Source organism: Colossoma macropomum, unplaced genomic scaffold (assembly GCF_904425465.1).
Source record: "Colossoma macropomum unplaced genomic scaffold, Colossoma_macropomum, whole genome shotgun sequence".
Classification (NCBI taxonomy): domain Eukaryota; kingdom Metazoa; phylum Chordata; class Actinopteri; order Characiformes; family Serrasalmidae; genus Colossoma; species Colossoma macropomum.
Genome location: NW_023495007.1, coordinates 81,302 through 99,782, shown reverse-complemented (window position 1 = coordinate 99,782; position 18,481 = coordinate 81,302). Strand labels below are relative to the sequence as shown.

Genomic DNA, 18,481 nt, shown 5'->3' with positions numbered 1-18,481 from the left:
GTAAGGTAAACGATTCCAGCCCCTCTGCAGCAGTAGTTACAATATTCTTAAGATCTGGATTGGCTTTGTAAGGCAGCATGTTTGTAGAGTTAACTGGGTGTTCTGAATTTTTGCCTGATTGTTTTTCCATTTTATTACTGAAGAAATTAAAAAAATCATTGCTGCTGTAGGCTGATGGCATCAAAGGTTCAGTAACTATTTGGTTCTTAGTCAATTTAGTAATAGTGCTAAATAATAATCTAGTATTATTCTTATTATTTTGAATGAGAGAGGAGAGAAAAGTTGAGCGTACTCTTCTGTAGTCTATAAGGCTTACCCTCCAGGCAGACTGGAATACTGTTCTGTAAGTAAGTCTGTTTTCAAGCTCGAGTATGATCATTATACCATGGGGCGAGCTTTTTCTGCCTTATTATTTTACTCTTTTAATGGAGCCACATTATCTAAAATAGAACGAAAAGTATTCTCTAAGCACTTGATCATAATATCTAATTTGGTAGGATTAGATGGACAGCTGATTGAAACTGATAACTGTGGGAGGATTAGCATTTTCTTTGTCATGAACACCTTGCACAGCTACATATTGCAGAGATGCAGGAAAGCTATTCTAGTATTATTTGTTATATGTGCATTGAAGGCCAGATCAGGATCTATCGTGACACCAAGGTTTTTTACAGATGTACCTGATGCAACTGAGAAACTATTAAGTTTAAGCATTAAATTAGATTAGATAGTCTGTTTCTAGCAGCTTTTGGACCAAGAACAAGAACCCAGACCCAAAACCAAACCCAGATTGGTTCATCAGGGTGCCAAAGAGTGAAGCGTGATTCATCCCTCCAGAGCATGTAAAGGTTTCCTATCCTCTGTAGCATTCCTCAATACAGAGTTCCAAACTGCCTCTGGAAGAAACATCAGCCCAAGAACTGTGCGTTGGGAGTTTCATGAAATGAGTTTCCATAGTTGCACACAAGCCTGTATGGTATATATGGTATTCTTGTGCTGCTGCAAAACTCCCTGTAAAATCTGAAATATTCATTCCAAGGTCAGAGTTGTTGACTGTTGTCGGATTTGGCGGGAAGTTTTTCAGACCACATCAGATGTCTTTATGTATTGACATTACATGCACAGACTTAAAAGAAGGTCTGGCTGGATATGGGCCCGTTACCTGAGCAGCGTTGGTGAGGGTGTTGAAAGTTAACTAGTAAAAGGAAGGAGAGAGATGTCTGACACTGGAAAGGCACACCTAATCATCCTCTACTGCGCCACCTGTGGTCGATGCACATAAACGCAGAGCTGAAGAAAACCAGTGTTCTGACAGTTCATCTTACCTATCGAGAGATCTTACTGAGCATACGCATCATTAGTACAGCATAGTATTTGGCATGATTTTTTTTTTATTGGTAGCTATTCCATTCTTAGTACTAGAATTTTTTTACAGACATTAAGATGACGCTGATGTAAACGAGGGAAAAGAGGCAGGCTTCTGCTCCGTCTGCGTGTCCAGTGTGATCGCTGTTGGAGTCTGTTATATGAATCAAATAAACAGATTTGATTCAAGTCAAGAGGCTTTTATTGTCATTCCATCTATGTACAAGTACACAGTGGAGCGAAATTACGTTCCTCCAGGAACAACACGGTGCAACAAGGAACAAAAAGTACAAAGTACAAAAATACAAAAGTACAAAGTGCGAACGTGCAGACAGTGTGCAAACAAGGATTAAGCTAGAAACAATACAATAAATACAATAAATTAAACAGACATTAGACACAGTTAACAGACCAGACAGTGTAGCACCGACACAGCACAGATTTCTGGACACTGGAGGTAGTGGAATAAGGTGCAGACATTTTTAACGTGATGTGATCTGTAAATTATGATTCATATAACAAGAATCATGAAAAAATATAACAAGATTCAAAAAAACATGAATCAATATGATTCATATAACAGATGGTTTATACAAGTGTCTTGGATACTTTTTCCTGCGACGTTCATTGGAGGAGCTGCAGCCGGGTTTTACAGCACTATTGTGTGCACACTGCGAAACCCGTAGTTGGGTTTGGTGGGGTGAACCTAAATAATATATCTTAAACCCCTGCCTTTTGCCTTTGGTTATGAGACATTTCTCAGATGCTAAGCTAGCACTTTTCAATGTTAGGTCCTTGTCAAAGAAGGCGTTTGTTATGCGAGGCTTTGTAAAGTGAAGTGAAGCGTGATTCATCCCTCCAGAGCACACTTTTCCATTGCTCCAGAGTCCAGGGCGGCACACTTTAGACCACTCCATCCAATGCTTGTTGTTGCGCATAGTGATTTTAGGCTTGTGTGCAACTATGGAAACCCATTCCATGAAACTCCCAATACACAGTTCTTGTGTTGATGTTTCTTCCAGAGGCAGTTTGGAACTCTGTATTGAGGAATGCTACAGAGGATAGGAGACTTCACATGCTTCAGCACTTGGTGGCCTCTCTCTGTGAGTTTGCGTTGTCTACCGCTTTGTAGCTGAGCTGTTGTTGCACCTAGGCACATTCATTTTTATCCATTGCATCTTATGATAGTGCCAACCTTAAAGTCACTGCACTCTTCACAATCCCAAATATGCAGGTGTTTGAAAAGTTCAAAGAAACTATTCCTTAAGTGAAAGTTTGGATATCATGTCAAAATCTTTCTGATTTAAAAGTGGACATATGTGGCCAAAAAGTTTATTTGATCAAGTCCAGATTCGGGAAAGTACGAGTCACATTCCTAGTCAAGACAGGCTAGTACCAGGCCAAGTCCTAAAACAATATGGACAAGTCTAAAGTGAAATCCTAAGTCTTAAACTTCAAGTCCTGAACAAGTCAAAATGCATTCTTTACCAAATTTAATGACATTTTAACATTTAATGGCAATAAATCTAGTTAGTATCATCATCATGTGTCACAGTCACATGAAAACATACATAGCAGTTATAGCACAAAGATTTAATTGCAAGTGTTAAAACCTGACTCATGGATAATGTATCTTGTCATGGCTGAGTAACTGCTGAGTAATGCTACTGAGCTAAAGCTGATAGACAGCTTTCATTATCCTTGTCGTTCAGCAACCAGAGAAATTTTGCAGCCAAATGGTCACAGAAAAATATTTAGAAGGAAAATTAAAAATATAAACTTTAAAAAGCAATCATTTAAAGTTAATATACTACTATTAGCAAGATTTAATACACTACTATTACTACTTACCATTACTAGATATAGCGAACATTAGATAATAAGTTATAGGGATGGACATGGGTATTCGCATACAGAGTTATCCAAACTCATCATACTTTGTAAGGTAGGTAAAATTTGTTTATTAAGATTGAAAGAATTTGCATTACTGAGTAAAGAGCACAAAAACTCTTGTGCTGCTGCGAGTCTCCCTGTAAAACCTGAAATATTCATTCAAAGGTCAGAACCGTTGAGTTTTCCAGACCACGTTGGATGTCTTTATGTATTGACGTTGCACACACACACAGACATAAAAAGAGGGTCTGGCTGGATATGGGCTCGTTACCTGAGCAGCGCTGGTGGGGGTGTTGAAAGTTAGCCAGTAAAAGGAAGGAGAGAGATGTCTGACACTGGAATGGCAAACCCGATCATCCCCTTCAGCGCCACCTGTGGTCAATGCAAAGAAACGCAGAGCTGAAGAAAACCAGTGTTCTGACAACTCATCTTACTTTATTTATCTGACATTCCAGTGTCAGATAAATAAACAGATTTGATTCATATAACAGATGGTTTATACAAGTGTCTTGGATACTTTTTCGTGTGACGTTCATTGGAGGAGCACTGTGTTTGGCTGCAGCTGGTTTTTACAGCACTATTGTGCACACACTGGGAAACCTGTAGTTAGGTTTGGTGGGGTGAACCTAAATAATATACATTAATCCCCTGCCTTTTGCCTTTGTTTATAAGACATTTCTCAGATACTAAGCTAGCACTTTTCAGTGTTAGGTCCTTGTAAAAACAAAGCATTTGTTATTTAACGGCAATACATCTAGTTAGTATCATCATCATCATGTGTCACAGTCACTGGCATCTTCCAATGGCATCAATATTTTTGTTTCTAGTGGCGAGAACTGGCAACTAAATGAACTATGTCCCTCGAATTATTATTATTGTTATTATTATTATAAACTCAGTTTAGTAGCTCAGTTTTAAACATTTTATTGTGTTTTTAATTTTAATTCAACACAAATACAGCTTAATATTACTACTTATCCCATCATGAGGTGATTTAGGCTATCAGAAAAAATTGAATTAATTGTTTAATGCTGGCAACATTTTCTGATAAGGACATTCACCACCTTCTTGTTCGATTTTTTTCTTTGATTTTAAAAGCAGAACTATTTCAAGAATATTACACACATACAGTGGGATAGGATTATATAACAGAGAGAATGCAGTGATCCACACTCGTGTTTGTGTAATATTTATGTGTGGATATGGCCGTGTGGTGAAGCACAAAGAACTTCAGCCTCGTCATTCTTACTGTACATTGGGGAGTTTATTAATGTGCTTTGGGGAGTTTATTGACATTATTTTTATGTTCGTTAAGATTAAAAGTGAATCACACATTGATGGATTTGCTGATGTATGTGAGATTGTGCTTCTACCAGAGCTTGTGCTAAACTCAGTTTTTAACGTCAAGCGCAGACTGAATACTTCCCTGCTGCTCTGGACTGATAATCAGCACTATCACAGTTATTAAAGAGAAATACAAGCTACCGAGAGGAGTTCATGCAACCTAGATTGGTCTATGTCTGAGGATTATAACAAAACACATTTGATGAAAATCGGTTGAATAATAAGGACGTTATGGCCAGTTTAATCATGAGAACTCTTAATACACGTGTATTTGTTTACAAGAGGATCTTGACTGCTCCAGCATAGCGGACGCACAGACGTATCGCCTCAGATAGAAAACAACAGGCAACACTGCGTCTATGTATTTATATCTATGGGGTAGAAGCATTGCATCGGCCAGATTCATTTGCATTAAGTTCAGCTCTGCTCAACTTTTTGACTCAGGCACCTGACCTATTATGCACCGCGCAGCAGAACTTATACTTCTCATTGAAAACGCATTGTGGTGCGTTTTTTTTGGTTTTTTTTTGGTTTTTTTTGATGATGTAGGCTATCAAAATATCTACCTAGAGGTTTTAGATAGGGAGCTTTTTTAAAATATGCGCCATGATAGAACATTTCGACAAAGGAAGAGCAACAGGACTTGAGCTAAGACCAGAATCAGCATTGATTTGGCTTTTTAGAAGTGGCAAGAAATCCATGATCTGAATGGATCCAGGAGTGATGCTGATTTTTTATTTATTTATGTTTTTTGCTATAATGGTAGTTATGGTAGTTGTTTGCTAGGTAGTTACGTAAATAACCAGCCAGGTTATTACTGTTGTGGAATTTAATGTTGCTTTTGTAACATCATATATGCTCATAAACGAAGCTGTTTTAGCTGCAAAGGTAGCAATAGCTGGTTAATTCGCTAATATTGGCTGACTGAGTTTGTTCTGCTTGGAAAACTTGTAATTGTGACGTGGTTTAAGCTGTATAGCTAACATTGGCTGGCTAATTTGCTAATATTAGCTGATTACTTTGCTAACATGTCTTTTTTGCTTCAGAGTTTGTCCTCTATTGTCTAACCAGGCTAGCCATTATTCGCAGATAATTTCTAGTTCTACTGTCCGTCTCCTTCCTTAAACGCAAACAGTACGAAATATACATGGATAACAATACCTAGGCTTACATAACTAATAGACACGTGCTACCCAGTTGCCATATGAATAATAATGCTAGTTAGCCATCAGTTGTCTGTGGTGGAGCAGGTAACATATGCATATTTTTCCCTTCTGTTATGAAAAAGAGCTGTTCAGATTAATCCACTCAGAGAAGGGGACCACAGCACAACCCACGTTACAAAATGTTTTTCTGCACATTTTGTGCAGTTAAATATTTCCACCAGAGTGGTTGCTAATTTCCCAAATTTGCAGCCTCAATTGGGTATTCGAATGAGGCTTGGGAAGTTTGTAGTATCAGGATCTTGGATTTTATAGCAGGGGTGCTTGCTGTACTGAAATCCGGCAATCATTAAATTATCTTGCTTATTTAACATAATAGTGGCTCATAAATGGCTGCAGCATTAAAGCATATGGCAACCTTTAACCACTTTCTTCACAGTTTCTTGCTTTTCTCTTGTGATAAAAAAGTCTCTTCATTGCTTGTTTAAGAGATTCAATTGACCACCCCATTTCAGCAAAAACAGCAAGTTCTTCATGCTGGCCCGGCAGACTCAAAAGGCCTCTGTAGCTGAGCAAGGTTTTTGAATGATAAAATTACAATTACTGCCAATAAAATCGAGACCTGTGTAGTATTATTTTATTCTCTTCTCTCTCTTCTCTCTGTTCTATAACGTCCACAAATAATTCAGTTGCTCGGAGAAATTTAGCAACTTGTGTGTAGTGGCTTCTGTCAGCAGTGTTGTGTTTCTTCTCTGCGGCTTAAATAAAAAGCTCTGCAGTTTACATAAAACATCATTCATACTAGGCATGTGTATTCCAACTAATTCTGATATTTGAGTCTTTGCAAGAATTAATCAACAGATTTCCAGTTAATCATGGAGAAGGAAAAAACATGAAAAACAGCCCAAATAAAAGGGTACTCTGGCCAAAATTAACCAAGGGCTGGAGCTGAAGCCTTTCAGATGATTGACTTGGTGTTAAGAAGTTATAAAAATCAGTAGCACAACAATTTAACAGCCAGCAGAGGAATAATCTACATTTGAAAATATGTTTTTTATTATTCAAAGAATGCCAAGGGAAATCAGTAGTTTTTATGTTGGATGAAACAGGCTAGCCCTTCAGATGTGAGCTGAAACTGCAGCTAACTGACACAACACTGGATGCTGATGAGGGTGGTGCAAGGGGTGAGCTAAGAGGGTTTAAGCCCACTCATTGCAGCCTGCAAGTTAGTAGTTGTGGTCATGTATGCAGCTGAAGTTGGCTTAGTTGTGCTTTCAAGTGCAAGTGGATTGGTAGTTTTCTCAGAGAAGGAACTCATCCACCCAACGTACATGTTTATAGATTCTCATTACCATCATGTCTGAACAGTTTATCTGATTGCTTTCCATTTTTGACTGTTTGCATCTATTCTCCACCAAGTTTAAATTAGCAATGAACTTGTCAGTTTTTATTTGACCTTCTTGTTTGAATGTTAAGGTGCCTACACGCTAGAAGCTGACGCAACGTCAGTCCTCCGGTGTATTTCAGTTAGGTCGCTGCGTTAGCTCTGTCGGACTAGAAACGTGCCTGTATGCAGTGAAAAGACGCATCATCGAATGTCATAAAAGTTCAAACTATTTCAACTTTTGCTGCAACGCATTCTGACATGGAGGCACGTGAACTATTAGAAACGTACAGGCAGAAATGGATGAAAATCCAAGATGGAGGACAGTAACGATGCTATGTACTCTTTTCCTGTTCTATGTGACTTCTTTGCCTTTGTGGCTGTTGTCTGCGTACGTGGCTATCACCAAAATTTTCTTTCGATGGCCCATATTTCTTTGTTTCTGGTCCATATGTTTTGTTTCCCGCTGGATTCCGAACTGTACAAACTCCGCCCCGCTCCAGCCGCAACCGACGGACAAGATCTGCATGCGTATGCGTCTACCGCTCCGTGTTTACATTGTCTAGTGTGTAGGCACCATTGTTCCACCTTAAATGGTGCGCCAGTTATATTCTTGCACCTCAAATGCTAAATGCTGCACTATTTTAGGTGGAATGGAAAATTTAAATAAAAAGCTGCTGTATTAGTTATTATTATAGCCCTATATAGCTCAATGCCAACTTGCAACCAGATAGTAACTAAAAGATCATACAGATATCCATTGTTAGCTAGCACACTAATCTCACTGAATGAAACATGATCTTTGGTAAAGAAACAGCAAAGGCTCTGTCAGCTGGTTGCTGGCTGTTTAAGAAGAGGGTAGATTGTCTGTATTTGCTGATATTCACAGTGGGAGACTGTATGCCTTTGACATTGAAAATGTGTTAAGAACTAAATGCACTTTTCCATGTATTTGGATGACATGTAAAATCTTAGCTGGATACACAGTGAACACATTCATCCAGTCATGTCACTGCATGATCCATATTAGTCACAGTGCTGATTACAGCCAATCAATTTCATGCATATATTGAATACAAAAGAAGTGAATCATATGGTTGCAGAGAGACAAAGCACTCATCCAGTAGAACTAAAACCTAAAACCCCTTGGAATCTTAATCATTACTGTGCCTCTAGTTCTTAATTGCCTTAAGCATCAGCACACATACCTTGTTCAAAGGTATGATCTGCTGAGATAAAACACATTCGCCTCAAGTAGTGAATCAAGAATACCATGCAGTTCTGCTGCATTTTAACAACATCTAAGCCTTACAGAGGAACTGATGCACTTTCACATCTCTGTAACGGTCTGTGCCATGTGTCTTTTTAGTTAGAAAGATGATTTGTTTCGAAATGTGCTTTTTTATATCCTTATGACAAGATTGCCTTGTAGTTTAAACTCTAATTAAATGAACATATCAGATGTGCAGCATATATGTTTTTGAGAGATCTCAGCGTTTGAGGCCGCTACAGTATAAGTAGTTCTTTATTAGCAGTGCTGAATAAGATATGAGTCAAAGAGAGCTGTAGTGTTTATAGTCAAATGATCCCACTCTCTTGGCTTCACTGAGTCTGTTACTCCAGCTGGTGTCTTTTTGGTGTTTTAAGTTTATGTTATGAGTTAACAGTATATAGCTGGCCACAAGTGTTTTTTTATTGAGCCTGACCATGGGAAGGATCAGACCAGATTCATGGAACACACTGAAGAAACATTAGCTGCAGGAAAGGAAAGTGTTAAGTCACTTACATTTAAATTTTTGGAGTTGTGAACCATGCTGACCGTGGCTGTGTGTCACACCATGCTTGTGTGTGATGAATACTGTATGAGATAAGACTTGTTTGCCCTGTGGTACTGAAGTACTCTATATTTAATATACTACTATAAACCACATCGTTGGGTAATTGTGGGCACTGTTTTCAGTATGGCAACTTTGTTTTACACCTATATATATATATATTAATGCTTCAATTAAGAAAAATAAAACTTCTGTTATCATAGATATTGATGATATTACAATGTAACACATCGTTTTGTCATATGAAATATGTAACCGTCCTGGAGAGAATGTGTCTAAAACATTTGTTATAATTTAATTGTAAGTTTTACAAAAGTTTAAAGTGCAAGGTGCATTTCTCTCTTTTTGAAGTCTTTGTCATATTTTTTTCTCTATTTTTTCACTTGGAACCAGTTGCTCTGTAGTTCTGGGATCTAAAAGCAAAGCAGAAGAGATTGGTGTGACTGTATTACTAGACAGACAGCTAACTTGCCAGCTCCAATAAAGACAAGGTTGTGCATTTGTTGACTTGTTTACTGAAGAGTCTTGGCATATCTTGTGAAACTACAAATGTGAAAGATGAAAGCAATATACATATTAATCACTGTATTTCTTTGACATAAATGCCTTGCCAACATACAATAGTCATATTTGTGCCTACATTCACCATGTAGCTAAATGGCTAAAGCTAAACAGTGGAGCTAAGTTGCTAACTACTACTCCAGTCAAACTTTGAATAAACACCATAATATATTTCACCTAACCTAAAGATTATTGCAGCAACATTAAAGAAAAGGCATGTATGACTTACAGACAAAATAATTTCCACGGGAAAGGCGTAGCAAGCTACTTTAAAGTACAAGCAACTACTAATACGGCTGCCTGGAGCACAACTTCAGGAGTTTTATCTAGAACATTCTTCTTATACATGCACAGTGACAATATAGACCACTAGGTGGCATTTAGAACTATATGCACAGACTTATAGACAACCAGATGCCCTAGACTATATAGGGCAGGCAATACACTCCCTGCCTGGTGCAATCGTATTGTGCCACTATAAACAACCATGCGTGAGTTCCATTTAAGCGTCTTCTGAGACAAGAATTACAGTCTCAGAGATTGGTCTTAGGAAAACCTTTATATTTCCCACTTTGACAGTCTTGACCTGGACTTTGCAAACCTTGCCATCTTTACTAAGAAGAGTGTTCTCAATGATTCAAACAGACCATTCGGTTCTGTGGGCTTGCTCATCTTTCAACAGGACCACGTCGCCAACTTTAACGTTCGGCTTCTCATCCACCCATTTTCTTACGAATCTGTAGAGTAGACAGGTACTGTCCTCTCCACTGCTTCCAGAAGGTATTGGCCATACACTGAACTTGCTTCCACTGTTTGGCATGAAGTAGTGCTGTCACATGTCCCAGAAGGGCTGTAATGGGGTTTTTCTCCTGTGTAAGAAGCATTGCCGGTGTAAGGACCTCAGGCATGTTTGGATCATTAGACACTGGCACCAGAGGCCTAGCATTTAAGATTGCCATCACCTCAGCCATGAAGGTACTCAGCACCTCATGTGTAAGACGCGTGGTTTGTGTCTTAAGGAGCAAACCATCAAGTAGAGCTGGGCGATAAAACGATAATGATAATTATTGCGATATAATTTTTCTTGATAGAACTATAAGAAATGTTCCATAAATGTTCGATATAAAAGACCATTCTCACACTTCCACGTTCTAGCGACAGCCCTGGTGGCATTTTCTACTGCAAGGAAAGCGACACTACTCTGCTGTCGCCAGGAGAGGGTGCACTTCGGAGTTTTTCGACATGAATGGGGGGGGTTGCCAAATATACTTTAGCAATGTCTGAAACGTGGAGTTATACATTCTGGCATTCTGTTCTCCTGTGACAGAGTGTGAGTGACAAGATATGTGGTGTAACTGTACTGTCCTACAGTGAACTCATCTCTTTCCTGACATCCTAACAAGTTTTAGCAGCATTAAATCACGTCTGCTCCACACAACTAAAGCGCTGTTACAGCGCTAAACAGTCATATTTTAGTATTAGTGCATTCCCAAACAAACGAAAGTGAAAGAATGAAGTGAGTTCGTGCAAGTTACAGCCTTGATTTAAAACGAAAGTAAACTGAGGAAGCTGTGAGGCATTGGAGAGTGGGAGAACGCTAGCTTCCCAGGCTAGCTGTTTTTAGCAGCTGGCTAACTTCAAGCAGCGCTCCGTCACTCACACAATCACTGACGTACCGAGCCAGCTATGTTTGCTGTTCATATGAAGCTGACGTTGAGAAACTAAACAGTTTAGCACTGTTGTTGGCCACTTGTTTGGCATTTGTAACTGGATAGCCTAGCACTCATCACCAGACAGCTAATATAATCTGCTTTCTCTCTTAAATTATGACTATTACAAAAATTGCGGCCGTGCTTTTCCAGCTGGGAAAAATAGCTAACCAGAAACTGACAGATTTGTGAATTGTTCCACTGTTTGGCAAGTGTTTGTCATGTTCTGACCATAAATGATAGTTTAAAACCACAATTGACCACTCAGGAGCAAAAATCAGCCTTCAAACTTGAAAGAAATAATGATTTGACATTTATCGCGATATGTATAGATATCGAACAATATGAATTTTGTTTATTGTGATCATATTTTTGGCCATATCGCCCAGCTCTACCATCAAGAATCCGTCTGGCACCAATGAGTCTGTCCCAAGTGCCCCCATGTGTGAGGAGTGGGGTGGATTGAATACCCATGTGCATCCCTTCTGCTCAAGGTATGTTCCCATCTCTGGATCATCCATGTTAATGTTTAGCTCCTCACAAGCTCCAACAAAATTAGTTCTCCTGTCTGAGCGAAGTATTTTTACTGGACCACGCACCGCAAAAAACCTTCTCAAGGCATTGATGAAACTTGATGTGATCATCATCTCAATAAGCTCTATGTGCACAGCTCTTGTAGCCATGCACCGCCCAGCGCTTGCTGTCAGCATAACCTCCCCTTGTACAGCGTGTTACCACATTCCATGGTCCAAAGATGTCCACTCCCACACTAGTAAATGGAGGCTCAGATTTAAACCTATCTTCTGGCAAGTCTTTCATCTTTTGTACTTTACATTCCCCCTGAGCCTTTTACAGATAACACATTTGCGCAACACAGCAGGAATTGATTGTTTGCCTCCAATTATCCAAAATCCTGCAGCACGCACTGTTCCCTCTGTGATGTGACGTCCTTGGTGAGCCACACTTTCATGGTAGTGCCTCACAAGAAGCGTAGCGATGTGATGCGTTCAAGGAATTATCAATGGGTGTCTCTCTTCTCTTGACAGATCCGCATAGGATAAACGACCTCCAACTGTCAGCAGGCCTTTCTCATCGATTAAGTCTCTTCAGAGGGCTAGTCTTTTGGAGGGGACATTTCTTTTCAATGCAGTTAAATTCCTCTTTGAAGACCTCCTGCTGAACAGAATGAATGATCACAGTTTCTGCATCTAACAGCTCGGTTGTATTGCAGTGATCATGATAGCATTTCCTGGATGCTGGACCTGAGAGCCAGTTGGTGTTTTGTAGGTAGTTTGCCTGAATGAATCTTGTAGCATTGTCTGCTGGATTCTGCTCTGTAGGGACGTAGAACCACTATTCAGGGTGCATGGACCTCCTGATCCGAGCAACTCGATTGGAAACATATAGGTAGAACCTTCTGGCCGCGTTGTATATATAACCCAGCACAACTTTGCTGTCAGTGAAGAACCTTACTGTGTCCACCTCCATGTCCATCTCATCTCTAATCAGCTCATACAGTTCCAATCAAGGAATGGTGTGGGCTGGCCATGGGCCCAACTTTGATTTCCCCACTATAAATCCTACATGGCACTGCCCTGTATTTTCAGTTGTCCTCAGATAGGCCACAGCTCCTATAGCTGTGGTAAAGGCATCTGAAAAGATGCATAGCTCCTTTTTCTGGCATGAAGTCAAAGAGACTCGGACATAGGACCTTGGTATTCACAAGTGTTCAAGGGCTCTTAAGGATTCCTTCCAGAGTCCATTCTCTTTCTTTCTCTGGGGGAAGAGCAGCATCCCACTCATTTTGTTCCAATGACAGTTCTCGAACCAGCAATTTGCCTTGTATTGTTACTGGAGCAACAAACCCCAGAGGGTCGTACAAACTGTCGACAGTAGAGAGCACGTCTCTCCAGGTATATGGCTTCTCCTCATGAGAGACACAGAAAGTAAAACTGTCTGATTCCAAGTTCAATGATAGCCCTAAGCTTTGTTGAAAGGGTAGAAGATCCACATCAAGATCTAGATCTTTTAGATCTTTGGCTCGATCCTGTACTGGAAAGGCTTCCATCACTTTATTGCTGTTGGATGCTATCTTGTGCAATTTCAGGTTGGACTTGGCCATCATCTCTCTGCTTCTAGTCAGGATATCGATAGCCTCCTCTTCTGTGGACACTGAGGCAAGTCCATCGTCAACATAAAAGTGTTGCATCACAAACCATTGCACGTCTGAACCATGCTGTGTGGTGCCTTGTTGGGCTGCCCTCCACATGTAGTAGATGGCAACAGCGGGTGATGGGCTGTTGCCAAATATATGGACTCTCATTCTGTACTCTTTAACTTGCTTCTCAAAATCATTGTCCTCATGCCAGAGGGACCGCAGATAATCTCTGTGGTCTTCTCGTACCACAAAGCAATAAAACATCTGTTGGATGTCTGCGGTTAAGGCTATAGGTTCTTTTCTGAAGCGTAGAAGGACCTCTAAGAGAGTGTTGTTTAGATCTGGTCCACTAAGGAGTACACTGTTTAAGGACATGCCGTGAAATTCAGCACTCGAGTCAAATACCACCCTGATCTGGTTGGGCTTTCGTGGATGGTAGACACCAAACATGGGCAAATACCAGGGCTCTTTCTCAAGATCCAGAGGAGGAGCAAGCTCTGCATGTTGGTTTTCAAACATATTTCTCATGAATTCAACAAACTGCTCCTTCATGTCTGGTTTCTTCAGCAAGGTTTTCCGCAATAAGCAGAACCGTTTCATCGCTTGCTCTCGATTGCTTGGTAGTTGGTATCGGGGGGCCGAAAAGGCAGGGGGGCCACCCAATTGTTATCCTCATCCTGATAAACTTCCTTAACCATTATGCTCTGGAATGCTCTATCATCCATAGAGAGGGATGGCTATCATCATTAGCAGTTCTTTCAAACATTTTGCATCCTAGTGCGAAATGAAATGAAGCGTGACCATTAGCCAGTAGATTTGTCTTGTACACATGGACAGCTCCTAGACATGTGTCATCCACAATAACCCACCCCAGGTCTAGCTGTTGAGCATAAGGTGCGTTGTAAAGCCCATTAATGTGCTTGCGTACCCTGTGCACTCAAGATGTCTCTTCCCAAGAGCAAAAGCATCTGAGCATCAAGGTTCACAACTGGGATCTTATCCGCAACTGGCCTCAGATGTGGGTGATAGTTAGCTACCTTTGGAGAAGGAATTTCTGATCGATCATCCGGAACTATATCACATTCAATCAAGGTAGAGAGAGGAATCTGTTTCCCATCCATGGACTCAATGACAAAGTTGCTAGCTTGCCTACCTGACATCTGTGCTGTTCCAGAACATGTTTTTAGTGTGTAGTGTGTAGTATCAGCCTTAATGTGGAAGGGGTCAAAAAACTCTGTCTTTGCAAGGGACCGGTTTCTTTGCTCATCCAGTACTGCATACATACTGATGGCTTTCTCTCTTTCTCCTGCAGGATAAGCCTTCACTAAGCAGATTTTGGAATATGACCTTGGCTGTCCATAGAACCACAGAACTTCTTGGAAGTGACCGACAAGGCTTCATTTCTGCCTTGTTCCTCATTTTGCTGCATGCCCTCATATGCCTTGGATTTAGGGCACTTGAAAAAAGAAGGAGGGCCTGGATGTAGAGTGGCAATATGCCCATCGCTGCCACATTCAGAACATTTGATCGGTGCCTTGCAGTCTTTTGCAATATGCATGGCAGACCCACAACATCTATAACAGATGCGATTTTCTTTAAGGAAAGACCTCCTTTCCTCTATACTTTTGCTCCTAAATACTTTGCAAATTTTTGCAAAGAGTGGGGTTTTCTGTGGATGGGACATTGTTTATCCAGTTCTGTCATTTTCTGTTTCGTTTTGTCTCGGTCATTCTGTGTTACCATTGGAATGTCTGCTTTGTAAACAGATACAGAGGCTCTACTGCCATTGGAGTGTTTATCCAACTTGGAAGCTTGTCCGTCTGTGGTTGGAATGAAGAAACTGGGGTCATTTCTAATCTTCGCTTGCCGACACACAAATGTAGAGAAAATGAAGAAAGGGGGAAAGGCCAGGTTATTGTCTTCTTCGAACTTGGACCCTAAAGCAATCCATTTCTCTTGCAGGCTGAAAGGAAGCTTTTCAGCTATTGGGTTAAATCCCTGGGCAATATCCAAATTCGCAAGTCCTGGAAGGTAGTCCTCTTCTTTGGCGCACTCCAGTTCATGCAGAATGTCCCCCAGCTCTCGAGGCTTTGCATTATCTTTGTTGGTCTGTTTAGGAAAATCCTATATCTTTTTGAGCAAGGCATGTTCAGCTACTTCAGGAGCACCATATAACTCAAGTCTTTGCCAGAACATTCTTAGAGCCACTTCGGGATTGAGTTAGTGTACTGAGCGAATTCTCTTAGCTTGCATTGAAGACTCACACCCTAGCCATGTAGTTATCAAATACAGTTCTTCTCTGGCTGACAACTTTAACTCTTTGGTGGCATATAGAAAAGGCACCTTCCGTCTGTTAGCTGACGTAACAGATCTGGCGGTTGGCGCTTTCCTCCGAGCGCGTTCAACTGTCCAGTGACGTTGCATGAACGGCAGTTCGAAAAGATGCGGTGGCTGCCTTCACAGGTCTCGGAGGAAACCTGTGTTAGCCTTCGCCCTCCTAGCATTGATGGTATCGTGACGACTAAATTTGGGGAGAAAATTGGGTAAAAAATCTTAATAAAAAAAAAAAAGAAAAGGCGCCTTCCATGATCAGTAATTTTCTGGTTGGTCGTCAAATTTCAAAAGGCCAGAACTGACCATTTCTCTACGTATGAGGTTTCAGTTTTAACATATCCAGTATTGGTTGGTTTCTCAATTTCTGATCTGTGATATGCCACACATTCTGGGTTTAACATTAAGTTTCTTTCTTTCTTAACTGGATCTGCTAGATTGGTTCTGTGTGGAAGCTCCTTGAAATATCTTTGTGAATGTTGAATATACTAACTAGTGCACTCTACTGGGCTTAGTGGCAATTCTGGCACTTGTGGCCCTTCACGAAATTCTCCACATTCAATCATTTCTTGCTCATATGCTGCAGCCTCAGCTGATGCAGCAGCTGCAAACTTATGACTCTGTAAGACATGTAGATTTCACTCTAGTTCGGCTTTCTGTCTCATAACATTGGCTTCCTGTTTAGCAAAGGATGCTAGAGCATGGGCTTTAGCACGAGCCCTGAGGGTTGTAGAACTTGCTGATGACTGTCTACTTGACTTGGATGAGCGTAAGATCTGGGATGTGACGTCGGTGGCCTGCATCCTCCTGTTGCATCATGGGCTGACTGGGCAAAGGGTAGCTCCTACCAAACCGAAGACTCATTGCTGATCGTTCACTCATAATTGCAATTGCTTGCTGTGTGCCTTCACCTGCTGTCTTGTTGTCTTTTCACTGTTTTGCCTTTGTAACACGTCTCCACTGTATCACTAGACAGACAGCTAACTTGCCAGCTCCAATAAAGACAAAGTTGTATAAAGATGTATAATGTGGCACAAAAATTACTTGGGAAATCCGACTTGATGTGTTCAGCTTTGGTAGGTTTGGTTAAATCAAAACAAACTTTGGTATGATTGCTCTGTTACTGTGGTTCGTCATGGAAATGACGATTCTACATTGCAAAAATCACAGAGAGCATGAAAATACATCAAGGTGCGAAATACAGGGAGTCCTGGGAGTCCAGGACTTCCTAATTAACCTCTTGGACCCCGTCAACATCTCAAAATCTAAATTCTGGGGGTCCCTGAAAATAAACTTATTATGATGTTATGCTGTCAGTTAGGGAGAAAGTAGAAACTCAAATACACATACAAATTTATGGATAGCTAATTGTTTGGCTGCTTCACACACAATCAGCAAGCTTCTGTCTTCTGTGTTCTTAACTAACTAGAGCTGCAGCACTGATCTACCTCAGAGTGGCACTGTAGCAAACTGGCTCACCCAGTTGGTATAACATTCAGGACATGCATGTCACAGGATCAGAGGTCGATCTAAGATGGCTCTCACATACTCTGCATGCTTTGAGTGAGAGAAGGAGAAAATGCTTTTAAACTGCTTTTGCTCTGAAGTGTGTCTCCATGTTTCCTGCCATTCAGAACATCTGTCTACAAAACAAACAAAAATAAATCCATTCTTTCACTTCACTAGTATTGTTTGTATATTTGGCATAATGATTAAAAGTATGCCTGATTTTAAGTACTAAAAAGAAATGCAGTTACAAAACACATTTGCTACCTTGCTGAGTTTTACTCTCTTGTTACTCAGTAGGCCTCTAACGTCTATAGTAACATTGCCATGACACCCCCACCTCATTAGGCTTTGTTTCCAGTCTGAACAAATCTGTTGGTCTGTTTTGTTCTTTGTCTTGTGTCTGAGCGCAACACAGTGTTCATTATAACTGATTTAACTACAACTAACACCATTGCGTTCTGCTTTTCCATGATGAACACATCAGGTGTGTTTTTGAGCATGAGGTGGGTGAATCATAGAATGCAACCTAACATCTGTCAGATGCTTTCATTGGACACTGGATATGAAGTAGGAGTGAATGAATGCAGAAGTAAGCAATCAGTTGACTGATCAATCTCACACCTATAAACATATTACAAAGTAAAAACGAAGTTTGAGAGATCAATAATAGGAAGAGATTCTGCATATGTGTGGTAGGCTTGTGTGTGCAATGTACTGTTGTCCAATTAAGACAGCTCAGCCATTCGCAATACTATCATCAGTCATCTCAACTCTACTGCAGAGGGGGAATTAGAGCCCCCAGTAAAAGAAGCAGGAATATAAGAGAGAGAGAGTAGGAAGAAGAAAAGTGATCTGTGTTCTCACTGGCACTGGAGGCACAAAAGCAGAAGGTGACACATAAGAGACAAAAAACAGATGATGTCTAATCTTTCTCTCAGCTGGGACAAAAAAAAAAAAACTTGAGAGGAGTCTATTAACACCTCCTGGGGCGGGCTTTTTATGAGTATCACATCTTTTTATCTCTCTCCCGCCTTCTCCCTTACAGCTCATTTCATCCACAGACCTGTAGTGTAAAGTCATTGCTTTGATGTTTGAGCTCTTTTATCTAAAATATACCGAGAGAACATGGAAGAACAGGTGTTTGTCATGAGTTATCTGTTCTTGTATCACTAGCTTTTAGCTCATGCTTCTTATTTAACTGAACTATGTTCGATAAAGCTTGTTAATTA

At 40.5% G+C, this 18,481-nt stretch overlaps 1 protein-coding gene across 7 annotated transcripts in view; it reads left to right on the top strand.

The window, feature by feature from the left end:
- The window catches only part of auts2a (activator of transcription and developmental regulator AUTS2 a), a 501,485-nt gene that overhangs the window by 438,113 nt on the left and 44,891 nt on the right, over positions 1-18,481 (top strand). For 6 of the 7 annotated variants that reach the window (XM_036560983.1, XM_036560985.1, XM_036560984.1 and 3 more), the window contains one exon: positions 2,388-2,468. The exons of the other annotated variant lie outside the window; for it this stretch is intronic. In XM_036560983.1, the coding sequence (XP_036416876.1) occupies positions 2,388-2,468 (81 nt within the window). The remainder of the gene's footprint in view (positions 1-2,387; positions 2,469-18,481) is intronic. 7 annotated transcript variants of the gene reach the window in all.